General features: G+C 40.5%; 2 protein-coding genes across 11 annotated transcripts in view; one reads left to right on the top strand and one right to left on the bottom strand.

The window, feature by feature from the left end:
• The window catches only part of KIAA2026 (KIAA2026 ortholog), a 61340-nt gene extending 52910 nt beyond the window's left edge, over positions 1 to 8430 (top strand). For 7 of the 10 annotated variants that reach the window (XM_021379277.1, XM_021379276.1, XM_021379278.1 and 4 more), the window contains one exon: positions 4218 to 8430. In XM_021379277.1, coding sequence (XP_021234952.1) covers positions 4218 to 7861 — 3644 coding nt within the window. In that variant the 3' untranslated portion in view covers positions 7862 to 8430. Of the gene's footprint in view, positions 1 to 2308; positions 2581 to 4217 lie in introns of those variants that run through there. The other 3 variants (XM_021379284.1, XM_021379282.1, XM_021379287.1) reach the window with 3 other exon arrangements.
• MLANA (melan-A) lies at positions 8583 to 25096 on the bottom strand. Its single transcript, XM_021379298.1, has 4 exons — positions 20100 to 25096; positions 18397 to 18493; positions 16953 to 17054; positions 8583 to 16078 (listed from the first exon to the last, which is right to left on the bottom strand). The coding sequence occupies exons 1-4, from the start codon at positions 20171 to 20173 to the stop codon at positions 16010 to 16012; spliced, it is 342 nt and encodes a 113-aa protein (XP_021234973.1). The 5' UTR covers positions 20174 to 25096; the 3' UTR covers positions 8583 to 16009.

The raw sequence follows: 25433 nt of genomic DNA, 5'->3' as shown, positions 1-25433 counted from the left end.
ACTAAGGAGCTGAATTTTTCCATCTGAACTTGCATCATATTTTTTTTCCTTAGCTACCATTGTGATGATATTGAAATATATTTTGATTTAAGTCTGGCAGGTTTAAAAAAGAAGGGTACAGATATGACCAAGATGAAAATTCTGATTCATGGGAGCTTCTACCATTTTAATGCTTAACTATTTATATGATCATATAATGATCATGTAATGTACCTGTTCGGAATTTACCTTTATGGTGGGATGACCTTGGCCAGCAGCCCTGTGCCCACCCAGCCACTCTCTCACTCCCTGTCCTTAGTCAGACAGGGTAGAAAATAAGATGGGAGATCTTATGTATCAAAATAAAGACAAGAATAGACTAAACATGTGGAAAATTAATTTAATTGCTTTTCAGTTACGGTAGGATGGTCAGAAACAAAGACAAAACGCTGACCATACCCACCCCTAACTCAGCTTTATTTCATTCCCAAATACTCCTTCCATGCACTGAGTGGCACAGTGTTGATGGAGAATGGAGGCTACAGTCAGTTCATAGCAGTTTGTGTCTCATGCTCCTTGCTCCACCTTTATTCAGCTCCAACATGGGCTGTTCCCATGGGCTGCAGTTCATAAAGGTGTGGATTGGCCTGGGTTTGAAGGGACTTAAAAGCTCATCCAATTCCAACCCCACTACCTTGGCGAGGATTGCCACCCACTAGATCAAATTACCTAGAGTCCTGTCCAACCTGGCCTTGAAAACCTCCAGAGATGGACATCCACAGCTTCTCTGGTTAACCTGGTACCGGTGCCTCACCACCCTCTCAGTAAAAAAGTTTATTCCTAACATCTAACCTAAATCTCTCCTCTTTTAGTTTAAAATCATTCCACCTTGTCCTGTCATGATCAGACTGTGTAAAAAGTTGGTCAACCTCCTATTTTATAAGCACCCTTTAAGTACTGGAAGGCTGCAGTGAATTCTTCCCAGAGCGTTCTCTTCTCCAGGGTGAACAAGCCCAGCTCCCTCAACCTTTCTTCATAAGAGAGGTGCTTCAACCTTTTGATCATCTTCATGGCTGCACTCTGGACCTGTTCCAACAGCTGTGGGCCTCACACTTGGATGCGATACTCCAAGTGGGACCTCACAAGAGCAGAACAGAGGGGGACAGTCACCTCCTTCGCCCTACTGACTACCCCTCTTTTAATGCAGCCTTCTAGGCTGCAGGTGAACACTGCTGGCTCATGTCAAGCTTTTCATCCACCACAACTTCCAAGTTCTTCTCTGCAGGGCTGTTGTTAAGGAGTTCTTTTCCCAGTCTTCAGTCATGTCTGGGATTGCTCTAACCTGGGTGCAGCAACACCTTGCACTTGGCCTTGTTGAACCTCATTAGGTTCACTTTTCAGGTTTGTCCAGGTCACTCTAAATAGCATCCCTTCCTTCTGTTGTATCAGCTGCACCACATAGCTTAGTCTCACAGCAAACTTAACTGAGGGTGCACTCAATTCCACTGTCTATGTCATTGATACAGAAGAGCACTGGTCTCAAGACAGACATCTGGGGTACACCCATTGTCACCAACCTGGACGTAGAACTGTTGACCACAACCCTCTGACTGCGACCATCCAATTTCTTATCCACTGAATACTCCATCTTTCAAATCCATATCATTCCAACTTAGAGATAAGAGGTTCTTCAAGAACTGTTCTAGTATGAGTCCACAGGTTACCGTCTTTCAGAATAGGGATGCTCCAACATCAGTCTTCTTCTCCACGGGTCCCAGTACATGTGAGGAGCCTCCTCCAATGTTAGCACTCCGTGGGTTGCTACTTCCTTCAGGCCATGTGATCTTGCTGCGGTGTGGGATCTTCCCTGGACTGCATGTGACGGTCTGATCTAGTGTGGTTCTGTCCACAGATTTCAGGAAAATATCTGCCCCATACCTGGATCGTGTTCTCTGCCTTTTTCTTCTCTGACCTTAGCGTCTGCAGGATCAGTTGTTTCTCGCACTTACTTTTCTGACTCCTTTTTCTCCCACTCCACTGAAATTTGTTTTCCCAGAGCTTTGCTAATGGGCTTACTTGTGGCCTGCAGTAGGTCCATTTTGAAGCCAGCTGGGCCCAGCTGTGTTTGGCACAAGGGCAGCTCTTGATCTCTTCTCTATGGGGCCAGCCCTGCAGCTCTCCCACTTCCAAAACCTTATTATGTAAAATCTATATAAGACTGAATTGGAAATAACTTTTTTAAAGAAAACTAGAAGTCGTGAAGCTGATTAACAGTCATCACGTCAGAGACTGCTCTTCATAGTTGTCATGACTAATGCTTTTTTTTAAGGGTTGTTAGGAGCACATCTGCCTCCTCCAGCAACTCCAGCCCAGGAGTCACTTTTGTTGGACCACTGAAGCCCCGTTCAGTTCACCCAGGTACCCATGGTCTCTGATCAGGCTGAGGGATGCAACTACTACTGTCCTGCTTGCAAGTTCAACCAGTGGCAAAGTTGAGCATGTATCCCAGGGAGAGGGATGCGTATGCACACAACAGTGACACAGCTGGTCATGCAGACTGCCACAGACAAGATGCAACCTTGTTAGAGACTCATATAAAACGTAAGCAGACATCTGCAAACGCTCTCTTTTTCAGCTGGTAGAGTAGATGCTTACTGATGGAGGCACATATGTGATATGCTCTAGGTTAACAAATACACATTTGCAGATTCCCCCAGTGCTGGCATAGCCTCATCTGTCCATCTGCCTGAATCCTGTGCCCCCTTAGTCACCTCACATTTTCCCCCTGCTCACTGACTGGTTCAGCTTGATACTTGCTGCAAACACTTAGCGCACATGTACACTTGTTTAGCAGGTACTCTACACTTGCTAGTTTCCATGGATATACCAGCACAGACCCTCCATCCACCTGATACCTTAGGCTGGACCTCAACCCTGTGCTCACTGATTGGTCCAGCCTTAAGTTTGCTAGTGAATTATCTGTGTCTATCCCCATGCACACCCTGTCTTGGGGAGATGAAGATGCTTGGGCCTTCTTTCACAGTGGCTGTCAGCAGGCACATGGGCTGTGATGTGTGGAGCAGAGTGGAGCCCCTCACACCAGTCTCCTCAGAAGCTGGTTTTCAGGACATGCACACCATTCCCAGCCCACTGTCCACACTTGCTCCTGTAACTGACGCTTCAGGCATGGGATGCATACACAAACAGTCTGCCTCCAGTAGTCAGCCTGGAGTCCACTCACACTGGTGTTCCCAGTAGCTGGTACTCTGGGCACAAATTTTGCAGGATCCTCCCTAGGTCCAGGATGCTATGGCCCCTCCAGCTACTTATGCTAGGAGCCCCAGTTCCCCAGTCAGGGGTGCCTACTGCCATGGTCTGGCTAGCATCAGATCTCATTCACAAATAGGTCTCCCTGTCAGGTGTCAAATGGTCCTTTCAGCACAGACACGCATGGATGGGGAGTGAGATTACACAGAGAGATAGCTGTGAAATGATTTAACAAAAAGATCTAAGAAGGCAGGACAAACTGCAGTGATCAGACACAGCACTCAGATGAGAGTATAGGCCACATTTTACACATTCTAACCTCTTCTATTCATTTTTTCTGCCCACCCTCACATCCCCTACCCCATCTTATTATTCCCGTCAGCCCCCTCTCCAGCATGCTCCTTTCGTGGGCTTGTCCAACTCTTTTTCCACACTCCAGCCTCGTGTCATTGATCTTACCAGAAGCAAAGTCCAGACTGATTGCTCTCAAAGTGGCACTTGTACTTTCTTGAGTGCCCATTAATCGGTGGGGCCAGTGAGGTTGTTTCTTGTCATTGTCCCTTTGTTTTGTTTGGTCTGTGTCTCTGTATATTTTATTTCTGGTTTCCCCTTTTTCCCTTACAATCCCAATTGACCAGGTCCCCAGCCAGATAAGCTTGCTGGAAGAAACATTCTCACATTTTCACGTCTTCAATTAATACAAAGTTTGGTTTTCCTCATGTTTTCCTGTGCTGGTCAGGTTTGTGTCTCTGTATGTTCTTCCTTGCAGCTTCCTCCTTTTCTTGTTATCCCCATTTTGCATTGAAAAAGGTCCTTGACCAGATGCCTTTAAAGGAGCAGACACTTTCCCTGCCTATATCCCTATACTTAAACTAGCATTTTGCCTTTAGCTAAACACTATAAATTTTTGTTGTATAGAGATACCAATTGCAAACTTGTAAAATGTGGATTCTGTTTTGATATCCTTGCAGATGAAATGAAACTATTAAAGATGAATTTAGCTGCTGGGAAAAGCAAACTTCTGAAAAAAGAATCAACTTCTAAAGAAATACACAAGACACTGCTCAAATCTGTTAAACGGCAGTCCAAGCAAAGCAGTTGTCTGGATCAAAACACTAATGAGCTTTCACCAAGAAAGAAAGCTAAGCTGAGCACTAGTGAGGCTGCAGTCCAGAGTTCAGAAGGTAGTCTACAGACAGACAGTTGTTTGACTGATCTGAAGCAGCTTGAAGGATCATCTCCAGAATCATATTCTTTGACAAATCCTGCAACATCAGTATCAAGCTTTCTGAAAGGGACCAAACCCATCCAGGCCTTGCTTGCCAAGAATATTGGGAACAAAGTGACCTTAACAAATCAACTGTCACCTCCACCAGGCATAAATGTACCTACTTCTGAAAAGCCAGTTTTATCACCTGGTGAATCATCACTGATAAAACCAGCATTGCCGTGTCAGACAACTTCAAAGACTCCTTTACAAATGGTATACAAAATGCCAAATGGACACTGTGTACCAGTAGACCTTCACAACAGCACCGTGAAAATTCAAATGCAACCTGTGATTGACCCTAAAACTGGAGAAAAAGTCATGCAACAAGTTCTTATCTTACCTAAGAATTTTGTTTTTCAGCAGAAAGAAGGAAAAGTCATGTCCAAGGACAGTAATTTACTCCAGCAGAACTCTTCTGAGCTACGTTGTGCAACTTTCCCAGAAATAACAAATGTCAATGTATCTTTAACACCTGTCCTGGTAACAGCACCTGCAAATATTACCTCTCACTCAACAAGTACAATTTTTAACAAGAATATTAGCCACTCATCACAAGGGACTTGTCCCACCAACAGTACACAAACATTGCCTGCTACAACAAGTAATTTTGTATCATCAACAGTTAAGGTGTGCCAAACTGAACATGACAAGCTCAGGCCTGCAGTTTCAACTACCACATTCCCCATGCTTTTGTCTTCACCTAGTATTTCCACATCTAGTCAGTCTTTGATATCAGCAACAGCATTAAGTGCATCTACAAACACTGCTACTGCCTTTCATTGTCTTGCATCACAGCAGGCAACTGAATCCTTTGAAGCTAGGCAAGAGTTGAAAACTGTGTGTATTAGAGAATCACAATCTATTCTGGTCACAACACGAGGTGGAAACACAGGAATTGTTAAAGTACAGACAAACCCAGGCCAAATTTCACCTACTAGTATATCTTCTGGTTCAGTTTTGACATATGCATCTCAATTTAAGGCTTTTTTGGTGCCAAAAACCACAGGATTATCATCTTCTACACTTCCATCTGTAGCAACAGCCACATCTAGTCTCCCACATTTTGGACAATCTTGTGTTTCTGGATTTGCCCCCTCAACAGGTTCATCTTTTAACACTCCGTCTTTCCCAGCTGATTTTAACCAGGGAATGGATAAAAATATCAAATTCACATTACAGCAGCCTGCTGCTGGGAGCACTTTGGGTCAGGTAGTAGAGAGCACTTGCCAAGTGTCCTGTCCTTCTTCATCCTGTATTTCGTCAGCTAGCAGCTCAATATCAGCAACTCCAGACAGTCCTGTAAGTGTGACTAGCACTGGACAAAATAGCACAGTCATAACTCCAAATTCTTCTGTGCAGCGGCAATGTGATACTAAAACTAAAACAAATTCTGTTATTCAGTCGGAGTCTTGTTCAGTAATAAATGGAGATTTTATCGGTGGTACTCCAGTACAGAAACTTACCTTAGTCACAAATCCACCTATTTTATCCCCCTGTGGTGCATCAGGAGTCAGTGTTATACCGTCTCTAGCATCTACTGGTGTTAGTGCTCAGAAGTTAGTTTTCATTAACACACAAATTCCCAATGGACCTTCAGCCGCTAGCCTAGTTGCTGAGTCTCTGAAACATAACCTTCCTTCTTCTATAAGCAAAACCTTTGTTAGCACCACAGAGCAGCCACAGTTGGTTTTGATCCCATCTACAATGGGAGCACCAATAAGAATAAATTCATCACCAGCTGTTGCTCAGGTAAAAGATGTGAAAATTGGACTAAATATAGGTCAAACCATTGTAAATACTAAAAGCAATGCACAGCAGACTCCACCAGTTAATATATTGCAATCTTCAGTTTCAAAGGGAGAAGACAAAAAAAGCATAGGCTTGGCTTTATCCTTGACAAGTGCTAGTAGTTTGGTTCCCGTGTGTTCAAGTTTTGTGAGTCAAAGTGCTGTGCCAGTTAGTGAATCTGTGTGTGTTGCAGCAAAAGCTACAAATTCTTTTTCGGTTCCAACAGCAAATGCATGTCCAGAATCTGTTTCAGTAGCACCAAGTGGGACTTCTTCTGGGATGCGGCCTACTGTCTTGAGTGGTGTAAATGATCCCTCAAGATTAAGGCCAGTTCTGGGTAATCGACTGTGTACAGCAAATATTGGAAATACTGTAGGTATATCAACTGTGAAAACAGGACATCTTGCGTCATCTGTGCTCATTTCAACAACTCAGCCAATGGTATCTTCTCAGAACTTAACATCTGCCTTGCAGTTTCCTGTCATCAGCTTGTCTGGATCTGTAGCCACCCCATGCAAAGTGTTACATACAGTTCCTCAGTTGGCAGCAGTTTCAGCTCCTCCTCTGCTACCAAAAAGCCAGCTGCCCACACTGCTGCAGTTTCAGTCATCTGGAGTTACAGCTGCTGGGCCAAGTAATGCAGGTACTCAAAAACCTCAAAGTTTGTTGACCCTTGCCTCAGTAAATACAGGTAAAGTCATTAGTTTTCCAAGTTTTTCACCACTGCAGTGCCAGCAGGTGCCTCCCAGTCTAGAGAAACAAAGTCCTGCTCACATTGTTGCTTCTACCATTCAGATGTGTGCAGCTTCACCAGCTATAACAAGCAAGACAGGAGGTCAACTGAACGAACCTTGCATTCAACAGAAAATAGTCATTAACACTTGTATGCCTTTGGCACCTGGAACTCAGATAATGATTAATGGTACTTGTTTTGTTGTTCCACCACAAGGCCTTGGAGCTGGCAGCCATGTCCTTCTTCTCTCTTATAATACAAAACAGACTCCTCCTTTAAATATTAACCATGGCCAAGAGGCTCAAGGTGTACCAATTGTTAATCCAATAACCTCAAAAATCATGCTTGCACCAAGTAATTCACCAAGTTGGCAAACATCACAACGACTTTTGAAAAACTCTACAAAAATTGTGAACTCTTTTGGGTCTGCAGATGCTTTACCCATTGTACATGCAACACCACAGATACTTAGCTCTCCAGCTAGCTCATGTACTCCACTACCTGCTGCAACACTGTCCGTGTCTTCAGTGATAAAATCTCCTGCTAATGTTCCAGCTACATCCTCTGTGGTTTCTGCTGTTCATCCTTCAAACTCTCATTCACCCAGCAATGCTTCAGTGTTTCAGTTGGACACTTCTATCAGAAAACTGTTGGTCAGTCCAGAGGGAGCCATTCTGAATGCTATAAATGCTCCAGCATCAAAAGTTTCTTCACTGTCTTCATCACTGCCTCCTGTTGTTGTGTCCACAAGTAGAATTTCTTCCACCATCTTCCCTATATCTCAGTCATCTTGCCTTGATAAACCTGATAACGCTGCATCCTGAATTTAGAGCAGATGAGCCACTTTGAAATTGTGGGGCATTCTTTTGACTCTGGAAGTTACAGCTGTTGAATAATTTCTTACATTGTTTGAAACAGTTGATTTTCTCAAAAGTACTTAAGATTACACTTTCCAGTTTACCTATGGGGATAAGAAATAAAAATATATTTAGTTTGTCAGAGAGTTGTTTAGTAAAAAGGTCAGAAATGACCAATGAGTTCATTAAACAGTTTTGAAAAATCTAGCTTTTTGCACATATTCCATCTTACAATATGGACTGTTTGGCAGTGTGTTTATGACAGTGTGTCTCCTTTTTATTTGTCAAATTTATTTTCGATTTGTTTCTGTAAAAAATATTTATGCGTTGTAAAAATGCAATCTATGGTATAGAATTGTAAATATTCATGAATTCCTAACAATCTGTACTAAACTATATGTACAAAGAACTATGCTGTCTTATTTATGTTTTGTTTACATAATGTATAGTTTTTTAAGTATTTTAGTAACTTTGGACCAGTGTACTGTTTAGCAACAATGCAAAAGAATCTGCTTATAATAAATCAAGTTGCTGTACTGCATTGTGTTGGGTATAGTTTAAAAATGTGTATATCTGTTACACCATGGCAGAATACATATATATACATCAGAATGCAGATGCATCTCTTTAATATAGTCAAATGAAATTATTTAGTGTCTTCTGCTTCTCAGTGTGGCTTACATTTCACATGATATACAAAGAATTGGAAAGAAGATCATCTTATTGAATCCTCCTGACACAGAGATGGATAACCTCTGGTTAAATGTTCTGAAATCTTCCATGATAGGGTAAGACTAAAAATGGTTTCCCAAACACTATTCTAAATCACACTGATTCCTGTTTAGGACTACCAGGTTTTACCATGTTAGGACTACCAAAGCTTTTAGGTATCTTGAAAATTCATTATTGTCTTTCTTTTGCTATGGTATTTGCTCTTCCATGCATCTGGTAACTGTAACGAGGTGACTCTTTGATGTTCTTCTGTCTAGTCAGAAAAAGCCATGCAGTTTTTTCACCAGTCATGCTTTCTAGATATGTACTTTTTTCTTTAATTTTTCATTGGTCCAAGTCTTTATGAAAGTATAATTCTAAAACATCGCCTGGTATTAAAAGGAACATTGGTAGTATTGCGTACACCTTTCTTTTTTATCAATGGTATTCAATATTTTGTGTCTCATGTTCAGCCTTTGGTCTGATAAAAACCTTGGGTCATTTCCAGCAGATCAGCTAGGTCCATAAGTGCCTGCTGCAGTGCACGTGGAAATTGAGAGGCTTTTTATTACCTTTTAAGATTTTTATGTGTCTGCTAGCATATAAAGAAAGGGTGCCTTTCTAGCAGCTCTTCTTTGAGGAAGATGCCTGTTTTAGAAGTGCTGCATTAAAATCTGAAGTCATTTTTTCTGTTAATTACTTGGAAGAGCCGAACTTAGGCCAAGTATCTTTGTACATGCTGGATTTTTGTTGTTTTTATGGTTCATTTGTTTTAAGAACAATGTAGAGCAGAGGATTTCAGAACTCGTGAATGTCAGTTATCTTTTTAATAGCAGTGACTTCTAAATGAAGGAAAAACTCTGCTATCTTCCTTTAGCAGTATTCTTGGACTGATTTCTATAAAGACAAGGTTTAGGCTTTTCTTCCTCATCCTCTCTAGTTTTCTCCTTCCCCTCTTCATTTGCTGGTCGCAGCTTGGATCCCGTCTTTGAAGAATAAAGCCACAGATTCTTCTGTGCCAGCTGCCCTTTATACTGTTGTGAAAAGTAATTCGGTAACTGGTTAACTAGAGTTAAACCACTTCAGATATTACAAACAGGTATTGAGTTATTATAAACAACATTTTGGCTTTGTTAATGACTTTCAACATTTTGGGTGGTATCTTTGATTTTTAATTAAATTTGTTATGTATGTTCTGTACAATAATTTTGCTTTGTTGTGAGCAGAAAATGACATTCATTTTGCCTCACTATTCAAGCTAAGTATTTTGATATATACTTAGCTATGAATATGTGTGCTTCCATTTTCTTCTAGGGATTCTGCTTCTACTGCACTGGAAGCAATTAAACTTCATCAGTGTTAATAGTCATGGGGGTACTGTTCTTGCCAAGTGTGGTAATGTCATTCAAATCAACTCTGATTTGAATATGTGATATACCTAAGACTTCAATGAGAATTATAAATGCAAGTGCTCTCCAGGTAAGGAAGGGAAAAAAATGTGCCTCACTTAGGAAGGTCAAGTTACAGGAAGATGATGTTTGAAGGGAGGCCACAGCATCAAGGTATTGATCACGAAGATTGCTTTATAGCTGTTTTTGCTTACGTTTTGTGGTAATGCAGAATTGCAGTAGTCCCCATTGATTTTGAAGTAAATGTATCATTTTGGTTAAAGTATGAATGTTTGCTATGATGAGGCTGTTTTCTTTAAAAAGAACAGCAGAGGTGAGAGAGAAAAGCTAAAATTCATGTAGGCAGTTCTCTCTGTAAGCTGCACATGAAGTCCATCTACAAGACAGAGAGTTTGTCAAAGGCAAGTTAGGAGAAGCTAGTTGTGTCTTCTGCAACATGTTTCTGAATCGTGCTCAGTCTGTATTAGCAAGTTCAGTTGTTCTCAGAGTACCCAGCCCCCTGATTGGAAGGTGGTGATGGGGATCAAGAAGATGACTTATAATCCTGCAATAAACTGTTAAGTGAACTCCTACAAATTCTAAATGTTCCTAAGTCCATGGGGCCAGGCAGGATTTATCCAGTGAAGGAGCTAGTGGAAGTGCTCACCAGAGCACTCCCAGCAATTTATTAGCTGTCTTAATTGAGTGGGGATGTCCCAGTTGACTGGAGGTTTGCAAATGTGACTCCAGTCTACAAGAAGGATAAGAAGGAGAATGCAGAGAATTACAGGCCTGTCAGTCTACTCTCTATGCCAAAGAAGGTTATGAAGCAGATCATCTGAAGAGCTGTCACACAGCACATACAGGAGAATCAAGTAATCAGAAGCAGCCGCCTTGGGTTTATGAAGGGCAGGTCCTGCCTGAGTAACCTCCTTCCGTGACAAGACGACACACACGACAGAAGACGGAAAGGCTGATGATGTCATTTACGTCTACTTCAGAAAAGCATTTCACACTATTTTCCACAGCATTCTGCTGGAGAAACTGGCTGCTCATGGCTTAGACAGGCATAAAGCTCACTGGGAGAAGAACTGGCTTGTGAATAGAGTTCAATCCTGGATGGATGGGCTGAGACCTATCACCTAACAGCCAACAAGGCTAGGTGCTGGGTTCAATGCTTGGTTCATAACAACTCCATGCAGCCGTAATGGGCTTGGGGAAAGATGCCCAGCAGAAAGGGACCTGGGAGTGCTGGTCAGCAGCCAGCTGAACATGAACCAGCATGTGCCCAGATGGCCAAGAATGCCAATGGAATCCTGGCCTGCACTGGAAGTAGCGTGGCCAGCAGGACTACAGAAATAATGATCACTACTTGGCACTGCTGAGACCACACATTGAGTACCATGTTCAGTTTTGAGCTCCTCACTAGAACAACAATACTGAGTTGCTTGAGTGCATGCAGAGAAGTGTGATGAAGCTGGTGTAGGGACAAGAAAACAAGACACATGAGTAGCTGAGAGAACTGCAGTTGTTTAGTCTGGAGAAGACGAGGGTGAGAGGAGACCTCATCCCTCCCTACAGCTACGTGAAAGGGGGCAGCAGTGAGGAGGATATTGGTCTCTTTTCTCAGGTGACAGTTAATAATATGCAAAGAAATTGCTTCAAGTTGCACCAGAGGAGGCTTAGATTGGACAAGGCATTGGAAGTGGCTACCCAGGGTAGTGGTGAAGTTGCCATCCCTGGAGGTATTTAAGAGGTGTGTGGGTGCGGTGCTTAGGCGTGTGGTTCAGTGGTAAGACTTAATAGGTCAGGTTGATATCTGGGCTAGATGACCTTAACGGTCTTTTTCATCCTAGGTTATTCTAGAATCTTACAAATATACTTTGGTTCTTTATTGATACACAGTGGCTAGCCAAGCTACTCAAACAGATGGCTTTATTGACTCCAAATAAGAGTGGTAGTGCTGGATCAGAATAAAAGTCCATCTTTTTTAGCATCATATGCCTTGGAGTGGTGCACAGCAGTGATTCAAATGAGTATAATAAGGCAAACAGCTGGTGACGCATTTCCTGAACACTCTTCTAGTACCCAGTAATCTGTGAACCAGCATCTCCCTCTGCAAATTTTTTATTATTGCTGTTCCTTGTTATGGTTGTGGTTGGTTTTTTTATTTTGTTTTGGGGTTTTGTATTGTGCATTTTTAAAAATCTGTTTAAGAGCCTTCAGCGAGCTTTTCATGATGAAATTGATCAATCCTTTCCAGAACACTGCTTGAATGCGTGTGAGTTATTACCATCCCCAGCATCCTGTGATGAAGAGTTTTTCAGATAATGTGTATATAATCTCTTTGTTTCTGAACCTGATAACTGCTAATTTCATACTCATAGTATTAATAGTGGGAGACAACAAGTCTTCACTCTGTATTCATTTCTCCATGTGGCAGATGTGGACTTTTGCCATGTTGGTTGTATCTCTTTGTGAGAATGAAGAGACATGGTCAATTCAGTTACTCCCCTCATGGAAGTAATCTGTTTCTGTCATTGCTGTCATTTTCCATTTTACTTTGTCCTTGAGATGTGGGAACAGAATTCACATTTCTAAAGACAAAGGAGCACTATGAACCTATTCTGTACAAATCTTTCCATAGGAATATCAACTATAAGCCAAATATACTTCACTGACAAAAAAGATCCAACTTCCCCTAAAACTATGCCTACTCAAAAACACCATGATTTTAAAGACATGACCTTTAAAGGAGATTATTGAAACCAATGCAAATCTGGCACTCCTCTCTCTGCAGACCCTGCTGCTGTTGATTTTAGCTTATTTGAATGTGCAGGTGTCGTGGTTTTATGATTTTTGTAATCGGTATTCCACATCATAGCATCATGTAGTGCACTGGGAGTTAAAGAGTTAATACTCCAGTTCTGTGGATCGTGGACAGTTCTGGGTACCTGGTTCTCAGAGGAGAAGAAGAACTACATACCCCAGAGGACTGCTTGCTGTTCTGTTTCCGTTTTCCATTCAGAGGAAAGGTAAAACTGTCCGCAGGTTTTCCCTTTCTGCTCATCCCAGCAGCACGTGTGCTCCCCTGGTTGTCTTGTCTTCAGCATTAGAGTTAAGGCCTTCGGTTTTTGGACAGTCTCTCTCTCATTTTATTTGATTTATTAGTCTCAGTTGCAATTATATTGTATTATATTGTGTTATCTTGCATTCCGATATCTTTTTTAGTAAATCAGCTTTCCTCCTCAGACCGTTGCTGCTGTTTTGTTTTTAGGCCCTTCTCCCTACCCTGTCCCCTTTTCCCCCATTCCCCTTTTCCCAGGTGTGGGTTCGTGACTCCCCCCTCCCCATTAGTCACCGAACCAGGTCAAACCAGCCCATAAACTGTTGACAGCAGGATCCTCTCTCACTGTGGTGACCAGTAGAGAATGACGGAGGAAAGGACGAGAGTTGATTTCCAGGAGAGCTGTGGGAACTCAGCCAGGGTCAGCCTGTCTTGTGACAGGATGGTTTGCAGCCAGGGAATCAGGGACTGGGAAAAAAGATGAGCAGTAATCCGGAGAAGCAGAGCAGAAATAACAGTGGGCATAAAAGCTGAAATTGTTCTTTCATCTACAGAAATGATGAGAGAAGTATATGAATGCCTGAAAAAAAAAAAAAAAAGTTTTAAACAAGGATTTGACCATGAAACACTGTTGTGATCTTTCCTGTTGGTGAGGCCAAATACAACATGTGCGGAGTACATGGACCACATGTGCTGGGGTGTACCAATGTTGTAAGAACCACAACCTTGCATCTGTGTTGACTCCAGAACAGTTCAGGAAATGGTTTCTGGAGATACTGATGTAGGAATAACATACTACAAGGTGCAGATGGGGCATCTTTATCCTCTGCAAGGATGTCTTTACAGGAGGTTAATGTTCAGGAGGTATTCACACATGCCATATGATTATGCTGTTTCGACAAATATTCTGAAGTGATTCAAAAGTTTTTTAAGCACAGTTACCAGACAAAAAACAAGCCTAAAATTCCTACTGCAAATAACTGCAGACAGTAAAGCTAGCACTGAGCAATGTTAGCCTGGACTTCAGTGAGGCCTTTGACACTGTCCTGCGTAACACCCTCATAGACAAGGTGGGGCTGGATGAGAAGACAGTGAGGTGGACTGAAAACTGGCTGACGTTCTATGTCTAAAATGGGAGCTGTTTTTTTCCTGAGTGTTAGTGAAGAGTTACTTGGGGCATAAGTGGTGGCACACAGAAAAAGAAATAAATTGCCTCTAACAAGGTAATTGGTAAAGGGCAAACTGACAAATGTTGAAAGATTAAGCCCTTTTTCTTAGAAAATACTCTCCAGAAAATATGAGTCTGTTCTTTTCCCAAATAGCTACAAGAATGAAGATTATGATAACAAGGATAATTCAGATATGAACGAGGAGGAGGAAGGCTGATTTTCTGTATAAGCAAAGAGCATAGTGAACACAATGTGCTGCACAGGAGTCTGTTCCTCCCATCCAGAAATGAGAGTGAGCTGAGTTGAAAAGACCTGACAAAATCAGTAGTGAAAGACTAAATTATTTGTATTAGGCCATCACTCTTTGTCCCCTTCTGATCTGTACTTTGCTGATGCAATGTACCTCTCAGGGAAGGAACAAAAAAACATGTGGTCCAAGCACGTAATTGCTGCCATAGCAATAAAGTAGTTTGGAAATGTGAAAGCATATCCGCTGCTCAAGCACTGCTGCAGTTCTTGGGCCCTTTGAGCCCAGAAAGAGTGGAGTGCAGCACTATCACCAACCGAGAACTTTCTGGAGGTACTGGAGAAACTGGAGAAGACAATAACAGTATCTTGTATCTTAGATGTTAAAAATGTGCCATCAAATTGGATTCTGTGTTCTGCCCTTTTTCTCTGGTGAAGCAGGGGTCAGAAATATCTAGCTCCTTTTTTATGAGGGAATTTGAGAGATGGTGCAGCCTTGCCAATCCTTCATGTTCTCTAGGGAAGCTGCTGCCCCAGCACCTTTTGCAACTTCTTTTGCATTGGCCCAAGAGCGAAGCATATAGGGACAACATCTATTGAAGAACTATGATTTTGCAGTTGGGGAAGTAGTTCTTTCTGTTTATCCAAACTTTCTCTCAGACATAGACTTTCTGGTGCTGTGTTTGAAAGGAAGTTGCCCCCAGGGTAGACAGCAGCAGAGTATAGAGCTGCTAAAGATCACTGGCCTGGAGCTTGCCGGTTCTGCAAAAAATGTAGGGAGCATACTGTATTCTACACATCCAGTGCTTACCAGCTCTAAGCTGGCATTGGCCTGTTTTCCAGTACATTCTTTCTGTCACTAAGCAAGTCCACAGAATATTTTTCCTTAAAGGAGTATGCTGAAAATGACAACTTTAAGACAACATTTTGAGTTTGAGTACTTCTCTAAATTTCTAAATACATGTATCAAATAATTATAAAAAGCAAATAATTTTAAACTTTCACAGAATTCACAGATACTTATTACCTTTGAACAAGTATCTGCTGAATGAATACACCTTAATTCACATGCATTACAGTTCTTTGCTTTCTGTGACTTCTCTCCTTTCTCGCCAGTAGGAGATGAAATGTGATCATTGTTACATGCACTGACAAGTACAAAATAACAGGGACTATAAGCAAGCGTGGAAGATGAATGTGCAGTTGCCTGCACTTTTTAATTTAGTTGTTACTCAGTGTTGTGTTCTTAACATTGGTACTTCTGTGAAGGATGCAAGAAGCCAAAACCTGAGCAAAATGTATTAATCTGGACACAAGAAATGAAAAACATAAAACAGAAGCACCGTCAGCTTTATTGAAGCGTTTCAAGAACTAATTCTTTTAATTAAGCAAGAGTAATTCTCAGCAATTGCTCATGAAAGTGCGTGAATTTTTATTGCAGTTTTAGCTTTGAGAAAGTTAAGAATGTATAGGAAATCAAAAGGGAGCATGAAGAAATTGAATGAATGTGCTCAGAGTTTAAGACTTCTTGCTGTCATGGTGAATAAGGTGGTGGTGACTGCTCTGCAGCAATTTTTTCATAGGCTGGCGGAGCATCGGGTACCTGTGGTAAGAAAATTGATGTGAAAAGACAATTGACATGCCAGAAAATGACATGAAACATGCAAGGAGATATATTCTTTCATATCAGATGTGGCACTATATCTTAATATAGCTGAGCTGATTCACAGTGTCTTTACATTATTTTAGTTTTTCCTAGCATGTTTTCAGGTTTTGCATCAGCTTAATTTTTTTTTAATATGATTCATCCCAAGAGATATTGTCTAGTCTTATAGGATTATTAAACAAAAAGTATTTTATCTGTTGAGATTTCAACCCCATTTAAAACTTCTGGAGTCTTGATGAATGTATGTTACCTTGTTTCCAGTGTTAACAATTTGGGCAGCTTATTTACAATTGGTTGTAAGTTACCCTTTTTCCTGTTCTCAGACTGTTTAAACACAGTTGTAGCTTGATCTATGTATTTATCAATTAAGCTATTTTGACTTCTTTTAATAATTATGAACTTGAATGCTCATCTTTCCATAGTGTTTAGAGAAGCTACAACCCTGAAGTTTTGTGGTGCTCTTGGACACAGTGTATCTCCTGTCTACAAGAATGATGGAATATCCATTAGGGACGCGTTCTTATTCAGTATATTCCAGCATTCATATGTTATGTCATGAATAATGATGGTACAATTTAAGAATAAAGGTAGAATAAAGGGGTTTTTTTTATGTATTAGGATTAGATTTAAAAAAGAACCCTCTTCACAGTAACAAATGAGCAAAATCATTTCTAAGAATTAGTGTAGAGTTACTGAAGACCCAGCCTAGAGAGCACAAGCCAAGAAAGAAACAGTCCACTGAATATTTACCAAGATCATCTCACTATGTCTTACTGTAAGTAAAGTAAAAAAAGCTCAAGCTTTCACTTACCACAGTATTAAAGTTTCTGTACTCTTGCAGAGCTGTTTTGCAGTCCGGTGTTATTCCCTCACCTACCACAGTTCGTATGGTGCCCTTAATGATGCCTTTGCTCTGTGAGAGATCATAAAAAATACGGAGAATGTCAAAGAAAAACCAAACCTGAATCTGGGGTACCCTATGTATATGTATGACTTAGTATTTATGTTAGGATCTGGGATTAGGGCTGGACACAACAGCAGCAAGTAAGAGGAGCAATCTACCCATCACTTTCTGCTGTCTCTCCTGAAACATGCTCTCTCTCCTGCATCACACATTGTATTCTCAGAAAAAATTAGGATTGCATTTTTTTTTCCCACAGTTACTGCATGGACACCTTCTCAGCTACCTGGAGGCCGCCTCCTTTTGTTTTACCCATTTCTTTTCTTAATCTCAAACTTCTTTCTTTTCCATTTCCCACTACTTTTTGGACATTTGTACCAGTTCTCTGCCCTTCCAGAAAGCCTAACAAATGTAAAGTTTTCAAAACCAGAAAACGTCTGCTGTCAGAAGGAATTAAGAAAGAAGTTGAGCCATGATGTACACAGAAAGATGAGAGAGTTCTGGTTTGTGTGAAAGTTTGTTTTTGTGTGTTCTGTGATGATGCATATGCATCGGATATGTCACTGGGGAGGTAGCAGGGCAGTTATCAGGAACTGTGAGGAAATGGATTTGCTGATAAGAGTTGTGGTTTTTAATTCAAAACAGTCACATATTTTTAGAAATGTTAGGAAAATGAAAAGATACTTCCACAAAACCTTCACTTTGCATGGTTGAAAACTGCCTCCATTTCACAGGAGAGAGAACAAAGTGCTGAAGAGAAAGATTTGAACCTTCCAACACCAAATGTTGTGGGACAGATCTAAGTTGATTTTTTAAACATTTTTGAAGAAGGCAGGAAATATAATTTTTTAGAAGTTTTTAGAAATTAAGCCTCAAAATTTGTCTTGCTTTTTTTGTAAATCAATTTTAATTTAACTTATCTATAAAAGCATTCTGTATCAGCTATATGAGCGTGACATTTTTTTAATAAATTGTGACAGCCATTTTTCTTTGCTTCCTAGACTTATCCAATTGCATCTGTTCTTAGATGTATATCTTTTGAGCAGTTAAACTGTTGTTTTATTCAAATGAAAATTCACAGAATATGAGTATATTTAAAGATGCTTCCCAGAGATTGGATTTTTCCATTGGCATGTTGTGAAACATTGGGCAATTGGCTCCACTTCCTTATGCTTCTGTTTCCTCTGATCGACTTGCAAGTTCTACAGCATTTCATATTCCACCTTTTCACCTGTTTATGTGTCTGAGACAATGACATCTTATGTTAGATGTAGTGTTCTCAGCATTAATGTGACACAAAAAATGGCAGTATGTTGTCAAAATTATATGTGTGAAAGAGAGCAACCATGCTTACCTGTAGTCTTTTATAGCCACTACGCCTTTTGTAAAGCCAGCAGCCTAAGATAAGCAACATGGCCAGCACCAAAATGAAGATCCCAATTCCCAGGGCTCTGTGTGGAACACAAGATAAAATAATTGACAGTAGAACTGGGTGCGTTCTTTTGGGAGCAAGAATGCTTCAATCGGGAGCTAATATCCCTATCCCTTTACCAGGGGTAGAGATGAAGCAGGATATACCTGAGAAAAAAAAGCTTCAGTAACTTAAGCCAGTCTCTGTAGATTAAGCTGTTAGCTAAATTCTCTGCCCAGATCTAAAACATTCTAAAAAATGAGGACTATTTGTAACTTTGAAGATAATAATCTACCAATAACCCAAGATTCTGAAGTATCCCTATGTGTAAATTCAGCAAACAGCATTATGACTTCAGAAGGGAACGAGAAATAAAATAGATGCTACGCCTGCTGAGGCATCTCATGTTTATTTGTTGAGTTTCACCAGGCAGTAAGCGCTGAGAAACGTATCCCAGCTGCATCACATTTCAATAAATTCTGGTGACATAATATTTTAAATTATTCATAAAACACTACACAGTTTCAAAAACCTGATAAGAAACTTTCATATTTTTTTCATAAACAGCTCTATAATTCTTTAGTTCTTGTTCAGTGACACAGTAGGTACAGTATTGATGTCACTGAGTCATTTTAGAGAATATAGGTTGTGCACACTGTTCTGTAGGAAATCTTTCCCACTCCTTCCGATATCAGAAAGAAAAATGACAAAGTAATTGTAGTTTCTTAGTCTTAAAAATCTCTTCTTCCTGTACTAATGTGCTCTCTGTTTAAGGCATAGAGCATTCACTCCCCATTTTTCTGTTCTTTGAACGTTTAGGAATAGAAGAGTCTGGGAAATGCTCAGACAGAAAAGAGGGCAGAAAGAAAAGAAGAAAAGATTATATGAGTCAGGATAAATCCATCCCAGCACACTGCTGTGTGCCGGATACCCAGTTTCCCCGAAGGAACTACCACTAGGCTTTTCCACTAGGACCGAGGAGTGGGGAATGTCGCCCATCCGAGACCTTTCACATTTACTTGCTCTCATTTTCTCTGATTCGGTGTTTCATGGAGCGCTCTTTCTCGTGATCTGAGAGCTCTGAACTGAATATGCAAGTGGATCCATGTGGTACTTAATGGAGTTTCACTCAGAAATTACTTAATGAGAGTCACATTTGTTTGGATTGATATCTCCATCTGCTTTTTGAAGGTATTTTCCATTTACCTGGGGTTTCCACTGGTACTATTCTTTAGGGCATTCTTTAGAGTGAAGCATCATATCTTTGAGGTTCTGAAGGGAGGTCGTGGTGGGAGATTTTTCTGGACATGAATCTCCCTGAAAGATCACATTGCTACAGCCTCAAAAATGTAGTTCTAAGTGAGCCTCAGCAACCCTGGTAATGTTATTACAAAAGTTACAATGACTTGTGAGTGTCAGATCAAGCTCTAGATTCTTGAATTCTGCAGTTTTGATTATTCTTAACCATCGAGTACTCTTCTAGGTAATTTCATGACAAACATTTCGCAGAACTACAGAAGAGCCAAAATACACTTATTCTTTATACAGCCCTGATTTTTATTTTTTTTTGTACTATTCTGTAAATTTCTTTTCAGTGTAAGCTTTTTTCAACATACATGCTAAAATAGGTTTTGCTTTATGCTTACTCTTCTGCTGTGAAATAGTTGCGTCCTTTTCCTCTAAAGAAGTCTCCATCCTGATGGTGGCTTCTTCTGGGCATTTTGAGAGACTACCCCTGTTAAAAACCACAGGTTAGAATAGAATAGAAATAATTTGTTATCTGTAAGGCATATAAATAGTATGAGCTTTTTTATTTCAGTGGGGGCATTTTAGGGAGGAAGGGCAGCCAGTTATTCTCAGAATTAAGCAGATCCATATGCATTTGCAGCTGTCCCAATTTAAAACCTCAAAAATGCAAAACTCAAAACCATGAACTGTTCCACGCAAATGTAACAGGCAGTGATTTGACATGGTCTCTTTAGGCGCTAACTAGTGACTTTTTCTGAAGCAAAATCTCACAGGAATATAGAAAAAAACATAAAGACAATTTGTCTGGACAAGGAAAAATATTTGGAAGAAAAATAAGAATATTATGTGTATAAGCACGTGTTTCTGTATTTCTGTTACCTGCTATTAATGTTCAAAGGGTCAGTCAGCACAAACTGTCAAAGATCTGTTGGTTTTCAGATGGTTACACTAACTTACATTGGCTGACAAGCACAGAGAAGTTATAATCCTAATTTTCAATTTTAAGAGAATAATCATCCAACTAGAAATAGTCTCAACATTACAAAGGAAGAACCCGCAAGTAATCATGTCTCTGTCATATAAGCAGTTTAACAGATTCTATTTGATAGTATCCAACCCATCTACTTCCCATACTGGGGTGAGTGTGAAAAACAGTGACCTTGCCAAATAAAACTCTATCCAAGGAAACAATGCATTTTCAGACTGCACTATGAGTCAGTTAAGTCTCTGCTGAAGCATAGTTTTTAAGCCAAATAGAAAAGCTTAAGTTTAGGTAGAATAAAAAAACTCAAGCCTTACCTTCTTCAGACCTGTATTCCGTCTGTTGACTAAAGGCATGTACAGCTTTCCTTTCCTTGACTTGATCTGTTTTTTTTTTCTTCTTTGATCTCTTCTCTTATGACTATCACGAGTTTAAATTCCTTTCAGTACAGCTTCTGAATGCATTAATTAGCATGAAGGAAGCCAGGAGACAACTTTCTTCTCGCAGCCTGCATCATTCTCTCCTAATAAGCACATCAGAAATCTGTTATTTCTTCTTGATATTACATACCTTGCTAGAAGGGGCTCAGCACCACTCTACGTGCCTATCAACATGAGCTTCTGCAGTGGGTAGCCTGATAGTAAATTAAAGCATGTTTTGATTTGGGGCTGATAGTTTCATGACTGAGGTCTGACATAAAAACTTTTCACATGTCTTTAATTAAAGCTTTGCTTATCCACATCTTTTGTGCCACAATAACACCGTGTAGAGACCACAATTTTTGGAGCAAAACTCAAAGATGGACACTGATATGCCATGATGGATGGATGCATCATGGATTACAGCAAGTACAGTTTGATTCTGTATTGGTTAGCAAATGCTGCAACAAAAAGAGACTGTTCTGTGGGCTGCAGAACTAATGAAGCCTGGTTCCCTCTGGATTTGTGTGAATTGTCATTGTCTGTGCTCACATGCACACAAGCTGCAATAATTACATTCACAACATCAGGCAAGAAATGGCAGCCTGTAATTAATCCAGAGCTCCTGGTTCTGTGGTGGGTCAGAAGCGTTAGTTACTGACAGAGAAAAAAAGACATAAGGCCATGAAGGCCCACATTCTGTTTGACATTTCTCTCAGTGAATCATTAATTCAGGCCTCTCTATCCTGCAAAAGACTTTTTAAGTTTGAAGTCGTTTGGTTACATTTGAGGCTCTGAAATTGGCTCTAGATTTGGTTGAAAAATGGCTGATTTTCAGAAGTGGGTAGAAAAGAAGCAATAGTGTGAGAGATAAACATCTATTTCTTTAGGAAATTAGCTGAAAATTCTTAACATCAATATATCTAGTGAGTTCAGGCCTGGGAAGAGCTAGACCATTTCTTCTATTTTTAAATTACAGAGGTTTTTCCAACGGTGGTAAAAATCTTACCTTCTCTCAATACAAACTTTGTTTGGACAGTTCTCCCCAGTGATGCCCAGTGCCCGGACAAGAGGCAATGGGCACTAAGTGGAACGCAGGAGCCTCCCTCTGAACACAAGGCAGCACTACTGCACTGCACAGGTGCTGGAGCTGGCACAAGCTGCCCAGGGTCTGTGGGGTGTCCTCCTGGGAGGTTTTCAAACGCCACCTGGGCATGATCCTGGGCACCCTGCTCTGAGCGTACTTGCTTGAGCAGGGGTTGGACCAAGTGGATTCAGAGGTCCCTGCCAACCTCAGCCATTCTTTTACATACATTCTGATTTTTGTGTTTTTGTTTTGTTTTGTTTTGTTTTTCCCAGAGTAAGAAAAGTAAAGAAAAGAGTTAGAAAAGCAAAGGAAGAAAGTAAAAGGAAAGTACAAGTAAAGCACAAATAAAAGAAAAAAAAGGAACAGTGATGAGCATAAATTTGCCTATTTAGCTAAATGATTCATTATTTCTTTTTATTTTATTCCAGATTAGTCTAGTGGGAGTTTCAAAGGTGAATAGGTTCATAGGGAAAGTTTCATAGGGAAACTTTCTGTAGATACTCATGTGTGTAAAATAGTAAGTGTACAATATCACAGTCCAGTAAATTCTTGAAGAAACAAGCCAGCTCTTGCGTAATACTTTAAAAATGTCACAGAATACCTTATCGAGCCATGTGTTTTCCTGAAGAAAAGCATTAAATTCTGTGAGGGATTGCTAACTGAAGACTACTGTTTGCTCTTTCAGAGTTGAAGCTGACAGATACAGAAAATCCATGTGATACCAATACCAGTGCATCTCAGCCCCTTCTTTGCCTCAAGCAGTGCTGAGGAGTAAATGTCAACTGATTGAATAGTTTGTGTTCTGAAAGAATTTATTGTTAATAGTATTACAAAGGGATGGGGGAGAAAAACTTTGTCATAGATGACTGGTGCCATCTGGTATGTAAATACACAATGCTGCTATTGAAAAATTGGGCAGATGGGAAGGTGAAGCACCATGTCCTGGTTCTAACCTCACTTCTTTTACTATATCCTGTTTTTCTGGGGTGGCATTGCTAACTTCATGAGTGTAAAGTCAAAGGAATTTATACAAAGGTTCTACAAATGTTAAGTTTTTCAATACAGTATTTCAGGAGAAGACGATGGAGGAGGAAGCCCCACGCAAGCCTTGCCATTTCTCTCAACCAGCTGCCTGTGGCAAACCTAGGACACTCTGATGAATCTTTATGATAAGTATGAAATGAATGCTCCTTGTCTAACTGAAAATAATGTGCCTGACCTTTTGAAAAGAATGACTGCTTTTTTTATTCTGTTGATATTGTGATTCCATTTTTCTAGGAAGACTTCATTTCTCCCTTCACAGTATCTCAGAGCCCTGCTGCGCCTGGTGAGCCTGCATGGAGGTCTCCAGTCCTGCCCTGCCTGGAGCAGGGCCCTCCACAGTCAGGCCGGGCTGCTCAGGGCCTCATGCCGCTGGAGCGTGAGGGTCCTCAGGCCAGAATGCAGCCAACCTGCCTGGCTGTGTGCCCAAGCTGTCCTGGTGGGAAAACCCTCCTCTTTGCCTCCAGCTTGAGTATCTCACTCTCAGCTCATTCCGTTCTTCTCACCCTCCCACCATGCACCCAGTGCAGAGTCCATCTGTGTCTCCTCTGTCCCCTGTTGATGGTTCTGGGGCTGCTGCTGAGTGTGGGAGTACAAGGAAGACTATTCAGAGCAGAAACTGCAAAGCAAGATAAACAGCATGAGAAGGCAAGGCTGAGAACCAAGGACATCTCCAGAAGAAGAGAAAAGTGAAGTGATTTGCATGATGACGACCCTGACTGGAGAAAGAACTTGTGGCTAGGAACAACTCATGTTTGATAAGCACTTGCATGCATGGTGAAGGAGTGTTTGTGGAACGTTTTGTCGACATGTAAAGGCGGGTGGGAAAGTTAAAAGAGAATACTTGTGAATGTATATAGGGGATTTTAGAACCTGTAATAAACAATTTGGATCATTCACATCTGAGTCTGTGCCTGCACCCTGTGCAGCTGGGTGCCCCCAAAGCTGCCCCTTTGCATGCCTGAACTGACCACAGTCCCACAGCCTCCCTGTAGCCCCAAGCTGAACTCACTTGTGCTTGTCTGTTTCCTTGAGTACTAGGTGCCCCCAGAACGGATGCACGTGTTCAGAGCAAGGGGGGAAGATCACCTCCCTTGATCTGATGGCTGCTCTACCTAGAGCCCAGGATTCCACCACCTTTCTGCACTGCCACTGGCAGATGTCAGGATGCACCAAAATACAGAAATCAGTGACGAGAACTGTAAATAAAATACAGAACTTTAATAGAAAACAGGGAATCTTAATAGGAAGGAAATGTCCTGTATTAAATGTCTCCCCATTTTTTTTTCCTCTCCAACAATTCCTCTTCCTTTCAAAGGAAAAAATATATATATATAAATGAAGAGTTCTTTTGAATATCAGAACATTGCAGTGACCAAAGAATAATTCTTTCTACAGAAATCTAATTTTTAAATTGACACAGTTGACATAATTGACATGATATTTTTTCAGAAATTCCTAGTCCTTGCTACAAGACCTCATGCTGCAAATTGTGTCCCTTCCACTGTGTGTTCTGTAATCAAGCCCTTGCAGATAGTTGGTTTATGAGTTGCTCAGCTAATTTCCTGTAAATTAAGTTAAAATTTTGAATTTATTTTCATGGGATGAGAAATAATTATTTTAGATGAGCAATTTATGTCAAACTTGGCTACACAGATAAAATGTTTGAATAGAAAAACATTCATAAATAAGGCAGCTATACTGTGGAGCTTGAAATCTTCTAAGCTCTATATTTTTTCCTTTCACTATTTTTTTTTCTTAATATGATCCAGTCCTTCCTCTCTTTTCTTCTATCTCTTTCCTGGATAAAATAAAATTGCAAAAAATGTGATTTGCGTACAGATTCTTCTTAATCTCATATATCAAGTGTTTCCTTAAAGAGCCTTAGGATAACTGAAAGGTAAAACTAAACAATTCAGCAGTAGAACTGAGGATATTTAGATTCTCAAGTCTCATCTATTCTCTGATACCTCTCTGTTTTTGTAGTCTCCTATGGTCTATTTCTATGATTAGCTGTCTAGAATTAGAAAGTCTTTTCCACATGAGATAACTCTGCCTTGCTGTAAATTATATCAATTTTTAACTGTCTACACAAGGAAAGGAATTAATTGTGTCTACTTTATCTTAACCTATTACAGATTTGAAGACTGTTTTCATATTCCATACAACATTTTGTTTTCTAACTTGGACAGACTTTTTCTTC

This window comes from Numida meleagris, chromosome Z (assembly GCF_002078875.1).
Source record: "Numida meleagris isolate 19003 breed g44 Domestic line chromosome Z, NumMel1.0, whole genome shotgun sequence".
NCBI lineage: Eukaryota > Metazoa > Chordata > Aves > Galliformes > Numididae > Numida > Numida meleagris.
This window is presented reverse-complemented; position numbering and strand designations above follow the sequence as displayed.

Coding starts and splice junctions, on each gene's coding strand:
- MLANA (XM_021379298.1), bottom strand. CDS start 20,173: ATGCCCAGAAGAAGCCACCATCAGGATGGAGACTTCTTTAGAGGAAAA. Junction 18,494..20,099: donor AACTATTTCACAGCAGAAGA/GTAAGCATAAAG, acceptor TGTTCCACACAG/AGCCCTGGGAATTGGGATCT. Junction 16,079..16,952: donor ACAGAAACTTTAATACTGTG/GTAAGTGAAAGC, acceptor TTCTTACCACAG/GTACCCGATGCTCCGCCAGC.